Source organism: Haematobia irritans, chromosome 1 (genome assembly GCF_050003625.1).
Source record: "Haematobia irritans isolate KBUSLIRL chromosome 1, ASM5000362v1, whole genome shotgun sequence".
NCBI lineage: Eukaryota > Metazoa > Arthropoda > Insecta > Diptera > Muscidae > Haematobia > Haematobia irritans.
Window position 1 is genome coordinate 35,461,388 of NC_134397.1, and position 18,128 is coordinate 35,479,515.

The following is an 18,128-nucleotide window of genomic DNA, read 5'->3' on the forward strand; positions in this document are numbered from 1 at the left end:
CTTTGAAGATAGGAGATTTTCTCAGCTGTAACTTTTCTCAACAGAGCAAACCTCACCATTATGTCAAAGAGATAGAGAGATAAAAAGTAAGTCATAGCGTATTTTAATTACTTTCCCCCACAAATTCTGAAGATAGGAGAGAGAGAATGCAAGTCAAAGAGTATTTCCAATACTACCATTCATTTATTGCAAGAGCTCCACTATCCAATCAGATAAAGAGAGCGGGAGGGTGCAAATTATAAAAAGTATTTACAGCACTAAGAACCAGAAATTACAATATAATTGATCCAGTCTCTTCTTAATTGAATCTACTTTAATGCGAGACAAAATAATGTGAATTCTCAATATAAATAAAAACGTTTTTTAATTCAATTATAAAAACTTTTTTTGTATCGATTTTTTTTAGTTAAAAGTTAATTGAAACAATTTTAATTTTTTCATTTCTTAATTCTTTTTAATAAAATTCTTTTTTAAATTCTCCATCCGAGAGCGTTGGTATACTCGGATGAAGGATTTATAAGATAATAATAAATTCCTTTCGTTCTCTATTCCCCAAATCGTCTTTTTCCTACACACTCTGGAGATAGGAGATTTTCCCTGTTGTAAACTTTCCCAAGAGAGCAAATCCCCACTATCACGTCAGAGAGAGAGAGAGAGAGTGAGAGAAAGAAAAAATGCAAATCAAGCAGTATTTCGAATATGTTTCACACATATTCTGAAGATAAGAGATTTTTCCCAGCTTTAACTTGGATCAATTATTTTCTACAGAAAATTTTGTCAAAACTTTATTTCTATAAAAAATTTTGTCAAATTTTTATTTCTATAGAAAATGTTGTTAAAATTTTATTTCTATAGAAAATGTCAAAATTTTATTTCTACAAAATATTCTATCAAATTTAGAAAATTTTGTCAACATTTTATTTTTATAGAATACTAGCGTAACCCGGCCCGCCTCGCTGCGCCTTCCGAAGCGTATTTGGAGGAACATTTTGCATTAACTTAGTCAACTATATCCTTCGTGCTGAAAACAAATTCGAAAAGATTTCAATTCTTTTAAATAAATCGGACTACTTGATTTTTCGTTTATAGGTACAAATACGGCGGGAGAGGGTGTACCCTTTCCTCCAAATTTTTTTAATAATGTTCTGTATTCAAGTAGTTGGACAATATTCTATATTTCTTGTGAATTTTAAGTGGGGTTTGTCAAGGAAAGGTATCCTTCTCCTCAAAATATCTGAAAATTAAGAACTATATTATAATAACATACAAAGAATTACTGTTTCCCATCCAATAAATCGGAAAAAACAAAAGTAGTAAAAAAATTTACCACATTAACATTTGCTAAAATGTTGGAAAATGATGCACCCTCTACGTTGGCTGCCAATTTCATGTAAATTTAAGTTCTTTACTAAAAAGAAGTCTGGCAGAAACCTGTACAAAAATCATAAAATTATGTACCGAGTTCCCATTTACGGACAACCCTCTACTTTCAATTTAAGAAAAAAAAACGGACAAAAGGGAACCCTCTCCCCACCTTCGCTCCACTCCGACCTGATATCGGACTATCACGTACCCTATATTAATTTCGCAACTACTCAATGGTCCCTATAAATTCTATCGAAGTAAATCGATAAAGTTTATTTCAATTTTCCCCTTCCCCAACCAGATATCGAAAAATCAGATACTAATTTAAAAATCATGTACAAATTTAATCACCTCCTCCCACGTTCCCTGTAAATTTCAAGTAGATCGAAGATGTTTAAATTTTGCTCTATTGTTTTAAAGGGACGTCACTTTCCCCGATACAATATCGACACCCCTAACCTTCCCTGAAAATTCTTGAAACTTTCCTTCAAGTGTGGGGCAAGGAAGGTTGCCTCTTCGTTCATAACCTTCCCCCACTGCTTTTGTAAATTTCAAGAAAACTTAAATTTTTTTGTAGTTTTAGAGGAGGACCTCCTCCCCGACCAAACGTCGAAAAGCGTGTCTTTTGTAAACGTCCCAGAAAATGTCAAGCAAATTATAAGCCTAAAGGGGCGGCCTCTCTTCCGTCCAAATATCACAAAATCAGGTATCAACTATTACGGTTGACGGAGGTTACGATCTCTCCCCATTCCTCTGTAAATTTCAAGTTTAATTGTTTCTCTGTATGTACTTAAGAGAAGCGGATGTCTCCCTATGCCCTTTTATTTTTATTAAAAAATCAGGAACCTGATATAAATTTCGTAACCCATTTTTTCTGTAAAATTTCAGTCGGGGGAGTTTAGTTTTGTTTGAACTTTCAAAAAAAAAAAAACAAAATTTGGGAAAAGGGGTGGTCCCCCTCCCCGACCAAATATCAAAAAATAATGTAGCGGATTTTTGTCTACATGCCAACCCCAACATTCAATGAAAATTTCAAGCAAATCGCATAATTTTGTTCCAAGTTTCAAAAAGTAGGGCAAGGGGGAGGTCCCCCTCCCCATCCACATATGAAATCATCGGGTACCCCATATTAATTCCATAACCTCACCACATGTTCTCTGTAAATCTCAGATAATTTAGAGAATTAGTTTTTTCACTGTACTTTAAAAAAAGTCGAACAAAGGAGAGGCCCCCTCCGCCACCAAATATCGAAATAAAAATTAGCGGATCTTTGTCTAGATACCAACCCCAATCTTCAACGAAAATTTCAACCAAATCGGTCAACTTTGGTCCAATTTTCAAAAAGTCCGACAAAGGGGAGGTCCCCCTCCGCGACCAGATGTCAAAAAATGAGGTACCCTATTTTCACCACATGAACGCCCCCTACGATCTCTGAAAGTTTCAAGTAAATCGGTTCAGCCGTTTCGGAGCCAACTCGGTACATACAAACAAACAAACAAACAAACAAACAAACAAATAAACAAACATAAATTGAATTTTATATATATAGATTTTGTCAAAATTTTATTTCTATAGAAAATTTTGTCAAAATTTTATTTCTATAGAAAATGTTGACAAAATTTTATTTCTATAGAATATTTTGTCAAAATTTTCTTTCTATAAAAAATGTATTCAAAATTGTATTTCTATAGAAAATTTTGTCAACATTTTATTTCTATATGTTTGTCAAAATTTTATTTCTATAAAATATTCTATCAAATTTTTATTTCTATAGAAAATTTTGTCAAAATATTATTTCTATAGAAACTTTTGTCAAAATTTTATTTCAATAAAAATTTATTCAAAATTATATTTCTATAAAAAAAATGTATTCAAATTGTATTTCTATAGAAATTTTTTTCAAAATTTAATTTTGTTAAAATTTTATTTCTATAGAAAATATTGTCTATAAAAATGTTTTCAAAATTTTATTTCTATAAAAAATGTATTCAAAACTTTATTTCCATAGAAAATTTTGTCAAAATTTTATTTTTATAGAAAATTTTGTCAGAATTTTATTTTTATAGAAAATTTTGACAAAATTTTATTTCTAGAGAAAATTTTGTCAAAATTTTATTTCTACAAAAATTTATTCAAAATTTTATTTCTACAAAAAATGTATTCAAAATTTTATTTCTATAGAAAATTTTGTCAAAATTTTATTTCTATAGAAAATTTTGTAAAAATTTTATTTCTATAGAAAATTTTGTCAAAATTTTATTTCTATAGAAAATTTTGTCAAAATTTTATTTCCATAGAAAATTTTGTCAAATTTTTATTACTATAGAAAATGTTGTCAAAATTTTATTTCTATAGAATATTCTATCAAATTTTTATTTCTACAGAAGCTTTTGTCAAAATTTTATTTCTTTCGAAAATTTTGTCAAAATTTTATTTTTATAGAAAATTTTGTCAAAATTTTATTTTTATAGAAAATTTTGTCAGAATTTTATTTTAATAGAAAATTTTGTCAAAATTTTATTTTTATAGAAAATTTTGTCACAATTTTATTTCTATTGAAAATTTTGTCAAAATTTTATTTCTATAGAAAATTTTGTCAAAATTTTATTTCTATAGAAAATTTTGTCAAAATGTTATTTCTATAGAAAATGTTGTCAAAATTTTATTTCTATAGAATATTTTGTTAAAATTTTATTTCTATAAAAATGTATTCAAAATTGCATTTCTATATTGTCAAAATTTTATTTCTATAAAATATTCTATCAAATTTTTATTTCTACAGAAACTTTTGTCAAAATTTTATTTCTATAGAACATTTTGTCAAAATTTTATTTTGTTAAAATTTTATTTCTATAGAATATATTGTCTATAAAAATGTATTCAAAATTTTATTTCTATAAAAAATATATTCAAAACTTTATGGCTATAGAAAATTTGTCTAAATTTTATTTCGATAGAAAATTTTGTCCAAACTTTATTTCTATAAAAATTTATTCAAAATTGTATTTCAAAGCAAACCCCAACTATCTGTTGAGAGAGAGAGAGAGCGATGAAGACAAAGAGAACTTCAAATACTAGGACACAAATGCAATGGCAATTATGCTCAAATTCAATTCCATTATATTTCGTACTCCTTTCCTAAATCCTCATTGTTTTTCCACACATACGGAAGAATAGAGATTTTCTCAAGAGCAAGATCTCACTATCACATCAGAGAGATAAAATTCAAGCCAAAGATATTATCGATTATATCTCTCAAACACATTCTTAGGATAGGAAATTGTTCTCAACTGCAACTTCGATCAATTATTTCAAAAGCAATCTTCCACTATATGGCCAGAGAAAGAGGGAGAGAGAGCATGTCAAAGAGTATTTCAATAATAGGAACCCAATACAATTTTTTTAATGCTCGTACTCTATTCCCTTATATATTTCAAAATATTTATATCTTCCCATGCTTTGCACATAAATATTTCCATAAAATAGGTCCTAGAAATTTAAAATATTTTTTTCTTTGTTTTTTGAGTACTCACCGTTTTATTGCCCAAATTCTTGACACGACAATTCAAATAGGCCGTTTTGCCCAGCAAAGCGGTAACATTTTTCGAAGCTGCCTTATCAAAATATGGGCCATTTTGAATCATTTCGGGTTGTTCAATGGCATTACGATTGATCGCCGATGAATGTGACTTCTGATATAGAGATGAGGAGGAACTACTGCCCCCACTACCACCACTACTACTACTGCTGCTACTGCTACTGCTGCCACTCGTTCCACTACCACTGCCATGGGTATGATTGGCTACACTTATTTGGGTTGTTGTAGTGGCAAAACCACTACCCCCTAACCAACTATGACCTGCTGTTGTAGTGCTGGTGGAACTGGAGCTATGATGAAATGTTTTAGCTGTGTTTGTATTTGCAGGACCGTTGCTGTTGACGTTGTTTGCGTTGGAATTTCCGTTGCTAATATTATTGGAATTACCATGGCTGGCGGCATTTCCGTTTCCGCTACCACCGCCAACATTGAAACCTCCTCCAATGGCGCCTGGACTACCACCACCATTGCCGTTATTGCTATTGCTGATTTCGTTTAAAATCGCATTCGCATTGTTATTAATGGTATTGGGATCTTTGGGCTTAAAGGACTCCCTTTGAGCGGCTAGAGCTGCAAAAAAAAACAGAAAACACAAAAAAATAGTAAGAACATTTTATGTTAACGGTTTATAGCCATGATTCAAACTGAGCCATAGAGCAAATAGGAAAGTGACACAAAAAAAAAACGTTTATAGGTATATACAAAAAATGATCAAACAGAAAAGTAAAATAAAGGATAATCAAAAAATGGGGAAAATCCTTTGGGTCATTCCTGTCATGGCCTCAAATTGTTTACATTCCTTTACTCATTGTTGTTACTACCGTTGTTGTTATTCTTTTCATTTTTTGGGGGGTAGCCAAAGGAAATACTGTTGCAACTATGGCTATGTTGTTCGTTTTTGGTGTTTTTTTTTTGGTTTTCATAATACATTGCAATTCTCTTGTGTTCCAACATTAATTTGATAAATTTCTTTAACATAGTGACTCGCCAAGGTAAGCTTCAGGACATATTTCGTACAAATATGCAATGGCAGCAAATACAACTTTACAAAAATGTCCATGTAGTATACAAGTGAATCACATAAAAAAATGGCAGAGACAAAAAAATTGAAAGGCGTTTTAATTTTTTTTTTATAAAAAAAAATATTTTAGTATTTAAAGGCATTGTGTTGTACAAAAATGTATATGAAAAAAGTATCTATTGTTCGTTTTATGAAGAGCCTTATTTATTTGTATACCATAAATTATATCAAGAAAAAAATTAAAATTCCACACTGGTCAGAAGGCAGATTTTGGGATTTCCACTGATTCCAATTAGCAAACATGATGGCAAATTCAATAGTCAAATTGACATTGTTATTGAAAAAATTAACGAAATTGAAACATAATGCAATAAATTTTTCTCTTTGTTCGAATTTTATCACTAAATTTAAAATGCTCATCTTGAAGTTTTGCATCTCTACGTTTAAATCGTGGTTGAAGTAAAGCAAACTTTCCTGATTATAAAGATAAAAAGCTTATTTATTGCAAACAACTTCAGGTTAGGAGCACGGTTGCCAAAAATAATCTACCAAAATTTGAAGAAAATTTTACCAAAAATGTACCAAATTTAAAAATCTTTAATTTAAAATTTTTGATCACAATTTTGTGTTAAGTGGGAAAAATTTTTTTTCTTCCGAAGAAATGTTTTATTATTATATTTTAGAATTTTATTTCAGCATTTGCAGTACAATATATTTTGATCTCTCCTATTAGCGACATTTTTTTGGGTATATAACTATCTTTTGAAATGCAAAGGTGTCGAATTTCAACAAGGGAAAGTTACTACTTTTACCAAAAAATGAGAACTTATTCACAATGAAATTGTACTATGATCTAGCAGGAAAATTAAAATTTTTAAAGTTATTGAATTTATAGACATTTTTGACAATATTTTATTTTTATAGAAATTTTATCAAAATTTAACTTCTGTAGAAATTTTTGTCAAAATAAAAAATTTGTATTTGTAGAAAATTTTGACAATATTTTATTTTTATAAAAATTTTTATCAAAATTTAATTTCTATAGAAATTTTTGTCAAAATTTGTTAAAATAGAAAATTTTGTTAAAATTTTATTTCTATAGAAAATTTTCTACAAATTTTATTTTTATGGAAAATTGTTCCAAATTTTTTTTATATACAAAACTTTCTCAAAATTTTATTTCCATACAAAATTTTTCCAAGCTTTAACTTCTTTAGAAAATTTTGTAATTTAATTTTGTACTTTTATAGAAAATTTTGTAAAAATTTGTACTTTTATAGAAAATTTGGTCAAAATTTCTTTTTCTATTTCTATATGGATTTTTGTACTATGATCTAACAGGAAAATTAATATTGTTAAAGATATTGAATTTATAGAAAATTTTATCAAAATTTAACTTCTATAGAATTTTTTGTCAATATATTTACTTCCACAGAAAATTTTGTTAAAATTTTATTTCTATACAAAATTTTCTCCAATCTTTATTTCTATGGAAATTTTTTTTCAAATTTTTATTTATATACAAAGTCTTATCAAAATTTTATTTCTATACAAAAATTTACCAAACTTTAACTTCTTTAGAAAATTTTGTAAAAATTTTTACTTTTATAGAAAATTTTGTCAAAATTTCTTTTTCCATTTCTATATTTTGTTCAAATTTACCTTCTATACAGCGTTGCCAATTTAGCTTTTTTCCCGATAGATTTGGCTTTTTTTGAAGACGTTTAGCGGGAAAAAAATGCATTTAGCTTTTAGCTTTTTTTCTGGCTTTTTTTCATGACCCTTTTAGCTATTTTTGGCTTTTTTTATTTTCGGCATGTTCCTATTGAAATATGGATAAAACTTCGTTTTTATCTAATTTCTACTTAAAGTCGAGTCTGAATTTGAAAATTTAAGTTTTCGTTAGCACGTTTTTAAAGCACTGTGATAGCTCATGAAGAAAAAGCTGAGAAAACGAATAAATTCAAATTTGACTCGGAATCAATACAAAAATCATTAGTGTACAAAATCTTTGGAACCGAACATAGAAATAATTAAGGAAATAAAGTTTTGAATGTGTTATTATTTTTTTTAACACCAAAAAATGCAATAAAAAATTCGTAGTGATAGGATCAAAACAAATCTGCTATTTATTAATGGGATGGATTTACATTTACGAAAATTGGACAACAGTAGGATTGGGAAATTTTCGAATAAAAGTTATTCATTATAAACTTGCAAGGCAGTTATAATGGGTTTTATTCTCTTGGGTAAAATTAGGAGAAGTGTACACGTTCACGAATTTATCATTAATTCAGTTAAAACGAAATATATAGATATTTTCTAATGCAGTTCTATGTGACATTTTCTAATGCAGTTCTATGTGACATGATTAACCAACTGACAATTACAAGTTCACTGAGAAAAATGTTTTTACAAGGAAATATAAACGAAGGACTTCCAGTAAAAATTTGTGATAGTAATCAAAATGTATCGAGTACGCCAACAGAGCTAGTATGACTTAGATTTTCTTACAGTCTCACAGAAATGGAATTAAATTGAATACAATTAAAATATTATGCTTTTTAAGTGAAATAAAGCCTTTAAGTTTGCTAAATTTTAATTCAAAAATGTGACTTTTGATACAAAAAAATTTAGCTTTTTTTCTAGCTATTTTTTTAAATTTTTTAGCTTTTTTGGCTAGTTTTTTGGACAAATCTAGCGGTTTTTGGTGAAACAATTCTGGCAACGCTGCTTCTATAGAAAATTGTGTGCAAATTTTTATTTTCTAGAAAAAGATCTCAAAAAATTTTATCGAAATGTTTACTTCTATTAAAAATCTTGTAAAAATTTTTAATTTCATAGAAAATTTTGTTAAAATTTTATTTCTTTAGAAAATTTTCTGAAAATTTTACTTCTTTAGAAAATTTTGTCAAAATATCTTATTTTACATCTACAGTATTAGTACCACGGTTGTCACGCGTGCACAAAATAATCCACCAAAATTTGAAGAAAATTTTACCAAAAATCTACCAAATTAAAAAAAATATTTTGAAATTGTTGATCAAATTTTTGTGGTTAGTACCCATATATGCAAACATATTGTATTATTCGAAAGAAATGTTTTATATTGAATTTATAGAAAATTTTGTTAAAATTTTATTTCTATAGAAAATTTTGTAAAAATTGTTTTTCTATTGAAAATTTTCTCAAAATTTTTTTTAGAAAATTTTCTCAAAATTTTCTTTCCATCGAAAATGTTTGTAATATTTTTATTTCTATAGAAAATTTTGTCAACATTTTATTACTATGGACAATTTTGTCAAAATTTTATTTCTATAGAAAATTTTGTCAAAATTTTATTTCTGTAGAAAATTTTGTCAAAATTTTATTTCTGTAGAAAATTTTGTCAAATTTTTATTTCTATAGAAAATTTTGTCAGAATTTTATTTCTATAGAAAATGTTGTCAAAATATTTCTATGAACAATTTTGTCAAAATTTTATTTTTTTGAACAGTTTTGTCAACATTTTATTTCGACAGAAAACTTTGTAAAAATTTTATTTCCATAGAAAATTTTGTCAAAATTTTATTTCCATCGAAAATTTAACATTTTTATTTCTGTAGAAAATGTTGTCAAAATTTTACTTCTACAGAAAATTTTGTCAAAACTTTATTTCTGTAGAAAATTTTGTCAAAATGTTATTTCTGTAGAAAATTTTGTATAATTTTTATTTCTATAGAAAATTTTGTCAGAATTTTATTTCTATAGAAAATGTTGTGAAAATATTTCTATGAACAATTTTGTCAAAATTTTATTTCTATAGAAAATTTTTTCAATTTTTATTTCTATAGAAAATTTTGTCAGAATTTTATATCTATAGAAAATATTGTCAAAATTTTATTTCTATAGAAAATGTTGTCAAAATTTTATTTCTACAGAAAACTTTGTTAAAACTTTATTTCTGTAGAAAATTTTGTCAAAATTTTATTTCTGTAGAAAACTTTGTCAAATTTTTATTTCTATGGAAACTTTTGTCAGAATTTTATTTCTATAGAAAATGTTATCAAAATATTTCTATGAACAATTTTGTCAAAATTTTATTTCGATAGAAAATTTTGTAAAAATTTTATTTCTATAGAAAATTTTGTCAAAATTTTATTTCTATAGAAAATGTTGTCAAAATGTTATTTCTATAGAAAATGTTGTCAAAATTTTATTTCTATAGAAAATTTTGTAAACATTTTATTTCCATCGAAAATGTTGTCAAAATTTTATTTCTATAGAAAATGTTGTCAAAATTTTATTTCAATAGAAATTTTTGTCAAAACTTTATTTCTGTAGAAAATTTTGTCAAAATTTAATTTCTGTAGAAAATTTTGTCAAATTTCTATTTCTATAGAAATTTTTATCAAAACTTTATTTCTGTAGAAAATTTTGTAAAAATTTTATTTCTGTAGAAAATTTTGTCAAAATTTTATTTCCATCGAAAATGTTTGTAATATTTTTATTTCTATAGAAAATGTTGTCAAAATTTTATTTCTATAGAAAATGTTGTCAAAATTTTATTTCTATAGGAAATGTTGACAAAATTTTATTTCTATAGAAAATTTTGTCAAAACTTTATTTCTGTAGAAAATTTTGTCAAAATTTTATTTCTGTAGAAAATTTTGTCAAATTTTTCTTTCTATAGAAAATTTTGTCAGAATTTTATTTCTATAAAAAATTTTGTCAAAATATTTCTATGAACAATTTTGTCAAAATTTTATTTCGATAGAAAATTTTGTAAAAATTGTATTTCTATAAAAAATGTCAAAATTTTATTTCTATAGAAAATTTTGTCAAAATTTTATTTCCATAAAAAATTTTATCAAAATTTTATTTCTATAGAAAATTTTGTCAAAATTTTATTTTTATAGAAATTGTTGTCAAAATTTTATTTCTGTAGAAAATTTTATCAAATTTTTATTTCTATAGAAAATTTTTGCACATTTTTATTTCTCTAGAAAATTGTACCTCTTAATTGCAGAGTCAATCAATAAGAGTTTTATGTTCAAATTTTGGAAAATCGTGCAAGCCATACGTAAATATTAAAGATCTTTATGTTTATTTTTAAATGAAAATCATACTGAATTAGTAACTATATTAAAAAATTAGCTTTTATATTATTTTTGTTGAATTGCATCAAAATGTTTTTTTTTTATATTATTTTTATAAAAAATTGAATTAATTATGTGTTTGTTGTTGAAATGCATAGTTATGTGTGTTCTTTATAAGAAATAAAAACTTTTGTTTTTAACCATAAATTAACAAAAAATTATTTTCGTTTCAATATTGTTTACATTGCAGAATTTTTGACGATTTTTAAAATGGAAGTTACGAATATAACGATTTCTTCGGAAAAAAGTGACGATTTTTCTTGACATTTTATTGGCAAGCCCTGCTCCCCACTAACACACATATCACAACTATTTCATGTTGGGTGTATACATTTACATACACACAAGCCTTTATACAATACATTGACATATGTCAATTTTCCGTTTGAAATGTCTGTTTATAATGGAATTCAGGTTTATTTTGGTCATAAAATGGTCCAATGGACCCATTCGATTATTTAAGATATACTGAAGCTATCACCAACACTTCTTCCCACATATGCGAGTATGTTTAAAGTAATTTTCCTCACAAGAACAGTGACATTTTTACGGTTTATTTAATTCGCAAGGAGCAAATAGTGATCCATTTTTTTCTTTAAAACAAAGCGAACAAAAATACAGAATTCTTTAGTATCTTTTTTGGTCTTCTCATTAATATTTCATTTTTTCGCTTTGGTCGAGTGTCTCATGTTTATTCAGGCATCCATAAATTCGGGGTTTTCTTTTCTGTTCTGTTCTTTCATTCATTTTGGTTTTTGTTTTATGGGGACGCCAGTACCATATTTTTTATCTCACAGAACGTTGTCCTATGCTGTCACAACAAGCTTAGTTCTTTTTTTATTCTCCAAGTTGCAATTTTCTCCCTTTTTTGTTTTTGTCAAAGGGGAGAAACTTTGGTTTCATTATCTATGTCCCACATATAATTTGTTACGGTGTCTCCTTGTACTGGTCATAGTCCATCCCTTTGTCCTTTATAGGAGTCCCTTCTCTCAATGTACCATGAAATTTATGTTAAGGCCATCATTGGGGAAAATATAACAGACAAAATATATGCTAGGTGGAATGAGGATGCCACAGCCAAACAAACATCGATAGGGTAAAGCTTTCATTTTTGCTAAGGACACATATCCTTGCCCACAGTATATTGCTCTTGGCTTTCTATGTTGTGGTAGTATGGCCAAAAGGTCAACAATAACCAATGATAAACGTGTGAAAAATAAAAATGTATGGAAAAAACAGAATTCTCCATAATACTGGGAAAATCTCTGAATTCTAAAATTTGTAAAGTTTCTTGTGTGTATGTACCTTCATTTATCATCTAAAGCGATTTATTGTTGTAGGCTGTGTAATCATGATATTCCGTGATTTTTTTTTGCTCTCCCTTTTTTTCGTGTGGAAGTGTGTTTGGTTAGTTCCTCGAAACTGGGTTTTCTGGCCAGTTGTGTTAAATCTACGAAAACTTGCAAACATTGCATAATTTACGATACATTTTCTACAGATTTGAAGTATGTGAAATATTTACTACATACACATACGAATCTGTGAGTTTTTGAGTTTTTAGGTGGCCATGTGTCACATTCATATTTTATTGATTCATTTCAGCTGAATCACTCGCAACACAAAAAATGATAAACGTAGCAAAAAAAAGGAAATAGAATCAGGATTGGCAATAATTCCCAAAGGCCAATAAAGAAAGGAGTTTTGTTTAATACCAGTCTCGCTAGTGAGAAGTGACAAAGTGTTTGAAAGATAAGGCTATTTCAGAGGGAAAGTGTCCAAACAAGGGGTGCAAAGAAACTAGCAGATAAGTGGTGTTATTTCAAACGTTATTTTATGATGTGTACAATTTATAAGCTTAGAAGGAAATGTCGAAGAAGAGAGACTGTTTTTAAAATGGGAAAGTCTTGACAATTTTTCAAAAAATATCACATATACAATTTTAATGTTGGTTTGGGAGTTTTTTGGAATTTGTTTGAAGAAAATAATGCACCCAAGAACTGGAACCATTGATTTTTGTGGCACAGAATGTTGGCAACTAAGCTCTTTATACAGTTTTTCAAAATCAATTCGTTTTCTATTGCAATTGTTTCATAGTTCTAGTTTCTTTTCAAAAAATTTCACATATAAAATTTTAATGATAATTTGAGAGAACATCAGTCAGTTTTTTGTTTTGAATTTGTTTGCAAAAAAAAAACGAAATAATGCACCCAAGAACTGGAACCATTGATTTTTGTAGCACAGAATGTTTGTAACTAAGACCTTTATACAGTTTTTCATAATCAATTCGTTTTCTATTGGAACTGTTTCAAAGTTCTAACTTCTTTTCAAATAATTTCACATATAAACTTTTAATTATAAGTTAGAAAAACATCAGTCAGTTTTTTGGAATTCGTTTGAATGCACCCAAGAATTGAATTCATTGATTTTTGTAGCACAGAATGTTGGTAACTAAGCCCTTTATACAGTTCTTCAAAATCAATTCCATCTCCATTGGAACTTTTTTATAATTCTAGTTTCTTGGGTTCCAGCTACTTGGGTCATGGGCTAGAAAAAATTTTCCAAATATCATTGCACACAAAGATGCGATAATTATTTTCTTGTAACGAAACATAATGTGATATATTTGCAAATTGAATTTAGTTTATATCAATTCGTAAACTGGTTCAAGTTTCTCACCAACAAAAATGCTTATATGGAAAACGAACGGTTTTGTTAGATATTGGGAGTAAAAAAAAAATCACACATCAATTGAGATGTTAAGAGCATTTTAATTGAATCGGTTTTCAATTGCAATAGATTGAAATCAATGATTTGTGTAACAATGTTGGTAACTACGCCCTTTCTACAGTTTTGCAAAATCAATTCCATCTCCATTGGAAATGTTTCATAGTTCTAGTTTCTTTTCAAAAAATTTCACATATAAGATTTTGATGATGGTTTGAGAATGTTTTTTATACCCTCCATCATAGGATGGGGGTATATTAACTTTGTCATTCCGTTTGTAACACATCGAAATATTGCTCTAAGACCCCATAAAGTATATATATTCTGGGTCGTGGTGAAATTCTGAGTCGATCTAAGCATGTCCGTCCGTCCGTCCGTCTGTTGAAATCACGCTAACTTCCGAACGAAACAAGCTATCGACTTGAAACTTGGCACAAGTAGTTATTATTGATGTAGGTCGGATGGTATTGAAAATGGGCCATATCGGTCCACTTTTACGTATAGCCCCCATATAAAGGGACCCTCAGATTTGGCTTGTGGAGCCTCTAAAAGAAGCATATTTCATCCGATCCGGCTGAAATTTGGTATATGGTGTTGGTATATGATCTCTAACAACCATGTAAAAATTGGTCCACATCGGTCCATAATTATATATAGCCCCCATATAAACCGATCCCCAGATTTGGCTTGCGGAGCCTAAAAGAGAAGCAAATTTCATCCGATCCGGCTGAAATTTGGTACATGGTGTTGGTATATGGTCGCTAACAACCGTGCAAAAATTGATTCACATCGGTCCATAATTATATATAGCCCCCATATAAACCGATCCCCAGATTTGGCTTGCCGAGCCTCAAAGAGAAGAAAATTTCATCCGATCCGGCTGAAATTTGGTACATGATGTTGGTATATGGTCTCTAACAACCATGCAAAAATTGGTCCATATCGGTTCATAATTATATATAGCCCCCATATAAACCGATCCCCAGATTTGGCTTGTGGAGCCTCTAAGAGAAGCATATTTCATCCGATCCGTCTGAAATTTGGTACATGGTGTTGGTATATGGTCTCTAACAATCATGCAAAAATTGGTCCACATCGGTCCATAATTATATACAGGCCCCATATAAACCGATCCCCAGATTTGGCTTGCGGAGCCTCAAAGAGAAGCAAATTTCATCTGATCCGGCTGAAATTTGGTACATGATGTTGGTATATGGTCGCTAACAATCGTGCAAAAATTGGTTGACATCGGTCCATAATTATATATAGCCCCCATATAAACCGATCCCCAGATTTGGCTTGCCGAGCCTCAAAGAGAAGAAAATTTCATCCGATGCGGCTGAAATTTGGTACATGATGTTGGTATATGGTCTCTAACAACCATGCAAAAATTGGTCCACATCGGTCCATAATTATATATAGCCCCCATATAAACCGATCCCCAGATTTGGCTTGCGAAGTCTCCAAGAGAAGCAAATTTCTTCCAATCCGGTTGTAATTTGGAACATGGTGTTAGTATATGATCATTAACAACCGTGGCAGAATTGGTCCATATCGGTCCATAATTATATATAGCCCCCATATAAAACGTTCTCCAGATTTGACCTCCGGAGCCTCTTGGAGGAGCAAAATTCATCCGATCCGGTTCAAATTAGGAACGTGGTGTTAGTATATGGTCGCTAACAACCATACCAAAATTGGTCCAATCACACAAAAATTGGTCCATATCGGTTCATAATCATGGTTGCCACTAGAGCCAAAAATAATCTACCAAAATTTTATTTCTATAGAAAATTTTGTCAAAATTTTATTTCTAGAGAAAATTTTGTTAAAATTTTATTCGGTTCATAATAAAATTTTCATCATTGTCAGAATTTTATTTCTATAGAAAATTTTGTCAAAATTTTATTTCTATAGAAAATTTTGTTCAAATTTTATTCGGTTCATAATCATGGTTGCCACTCGAGCAAAAAATAATCTACCAAGATTTTATTTCTATAGAAAATTTTTTTAAAATTTTATGTCTGTAGAAATTTTTGTAAAAATTTTCATTCTATAGAAAATTTTGTCAAAATTTTTATTTCTATAGAAAATTTTGTGAAAATTTTATTTCTATAGAAAATTTTGTTAAAATTTTATTTCTACTTTTTCAAACTGAATTATATACGTATTGGATCGATCTTTTTTGATTTAATATATACCACGTATGGACTTACATACAATTTAGAAGATGGTATTAGGAGGTTTTAAGATACCTTGCCATCAGCAAGCGTTACCGCAACATAGGTCATTCGATTGTGGATGGCAGTGTTTAGAAGAAGTTTCTAAGCAATCCATGATGGAGGGTACATAAGCTTCGGCCTGGCCGAACTTACGGCCGTATATACTTGTTTTTATACCCTCCATCATAGGATGGGGGTATATTAACTTTGTCATTCCGTTTGTAACACATCGAAATATTGCTGTAAGACCCCATAAAGTATATATATTCTGGGTCGTGGTGAAATTCTGAGTCGATCTAAGCATGTCCGTCCGTCCGTCCGTCCGTCCGTCTGTTGAAATCACGCTAACTTCCGAACGAAACAAGCTATCGACTTGAAACTTGGCACAAGTAGTTGTTATCGATGTAGGTCGGATGGTATTGAAAATGGGCCATATCGGTCCACTTTTACGTATAGCCCCCATATAAAGGGACCCTCAGATTTGGCTTGTGGAGCCTCTAACAGAAGCATATTTCATCCGATCCGGCTGAAATTTGGTATATGGTGTTGGTATATGGTCTCTAACAACCATGCAAAAATTGGTCCACATCGGTTCATAATTATATATAGCCCCCATATAAACCGATCCCCAGATTTGGCTTGCGGAGCCTAAAAGAGAAGCAAATTTCATCCGATCCGGCTGAAATTTGGTACATGGTGTTGGTATATGGTCTCTAACAACCGTGCAAGAATTGGTCCATATCGGTCCTTAATTATATATAGCCCCCATATAAACCGATCCCCAGATTTGGCTTATGGAGCCTCTAAAAGAAGCAAATTTCATCCGATCCGGCTGAAATTTGGTACATGATGTTGGTATATGGTCTCTAACAACCATGCAAAAATTGGTCCACATCGGTCCATAATTATATATAGCCCCCATATAAACCGATCCCCAGATTTGGCTTGTGGAGCCCCTAGGAGAAGCATATTTCATCCGATCCGGCTGAAATTTGGAACATGGTGTTGGTATATGGTCTCTAACAATCATGCAAAAATTGGTCCACATCGGTCCATAATTATATATAGCCCCCATATAAACCGATCCCCAGATTTGGCTTGCGGAGCCTCAAAGAGAAGCAAATTTCATCCGATCCAGCTGAAATTTGGTACATGATGTTAGTATATAGTCTCTAACAACCATGCATAAATTGGTCCACATCGGTCCATAGTTATATATTGACCCCACATAAACCGATCTCCAGATTTGGCTTGCGAAGCCTCAAAGAGAAGCAAATTGCATCCGATCCGGCTGAAATTTGGTACATGGTATTGGTATATGGTCTCTAACAACCGTGTAAAAATTGGTCCACATCGCCCCATAATTATATATAGCGCCCATATAAACCGATCCCCAGATTTCGGTTGCGGAGCCTCAAAGAGAAGCAAATTTCATCCGATCCGCCTGAAATTTGGTACTTGATATTGGTATATAGTTTCTAATAACCATGCAAAAATTGGTCCACATCGGTTCATAATTATATATAGCCCCCATATAAACCGATCCCCAGATTTGGCTTGCGAAGTCTCCAAGAGAAGCAAATTTCATCCAATCCGGTTGTAATTTGGAACATGGTGTTAGTATATGATCTTTAACTACCGTTCCAGAATTGGTCCATATCGGTCCATAATTATATATAGCCCCCATATAAAACGTTATCCAGATTTGACCTCCGGAGCCTCTTGGAAGAGCAAAATTCATCCGATCCGGTTCAAATTAGGAATGTGGTGTTAGTATATTGTCGCTAACAACCATACCAAAATTGGTCCAATCACACAAAAATTGGTCCATATCGGTTCATAATCATGGTTGCCACTAGAGGCAAAAATAATCTACCAAGATTTTATTTCTATAGAAAATTTTGTCAAAAGTTTATTTCTATAGAAAATTTTGTTCAAATTTTATTCGGTTCATAATTATGGTTGCCACTCGAGCCAAAAATAATCTACCAAGATTTTATTTCTATAGAAAATTTTGTCAAAAGTTTATTTCTATAGAAAATTTTGTTAAAATTTTATTT

The 18,128-nt window shown here is 29.6% G+C and overlaps 1 protein-coding gene across 1 annotated transcript in view; it reads right to left on the reverse strand.

The window, feature by feature from the left end:
* Positions 1–18,128, reverse strand: part of LOC142220552 (uncharacterized) — a 150,342-nt gene that overhangs the window by 65,355 nt on the left and 66,859 nt on the right. Inside the window, exon 3 of the mRNA XM_075289738.1 lies at positions 4,899–5,533. Within this exon, the coding sequence (XP_075145853.1) occupies positions 4,899–5,533 (635 nt within the window). The remainder of the gene's footprint in view (positions 1–4,898; positions 5,534–18,128) is intronic.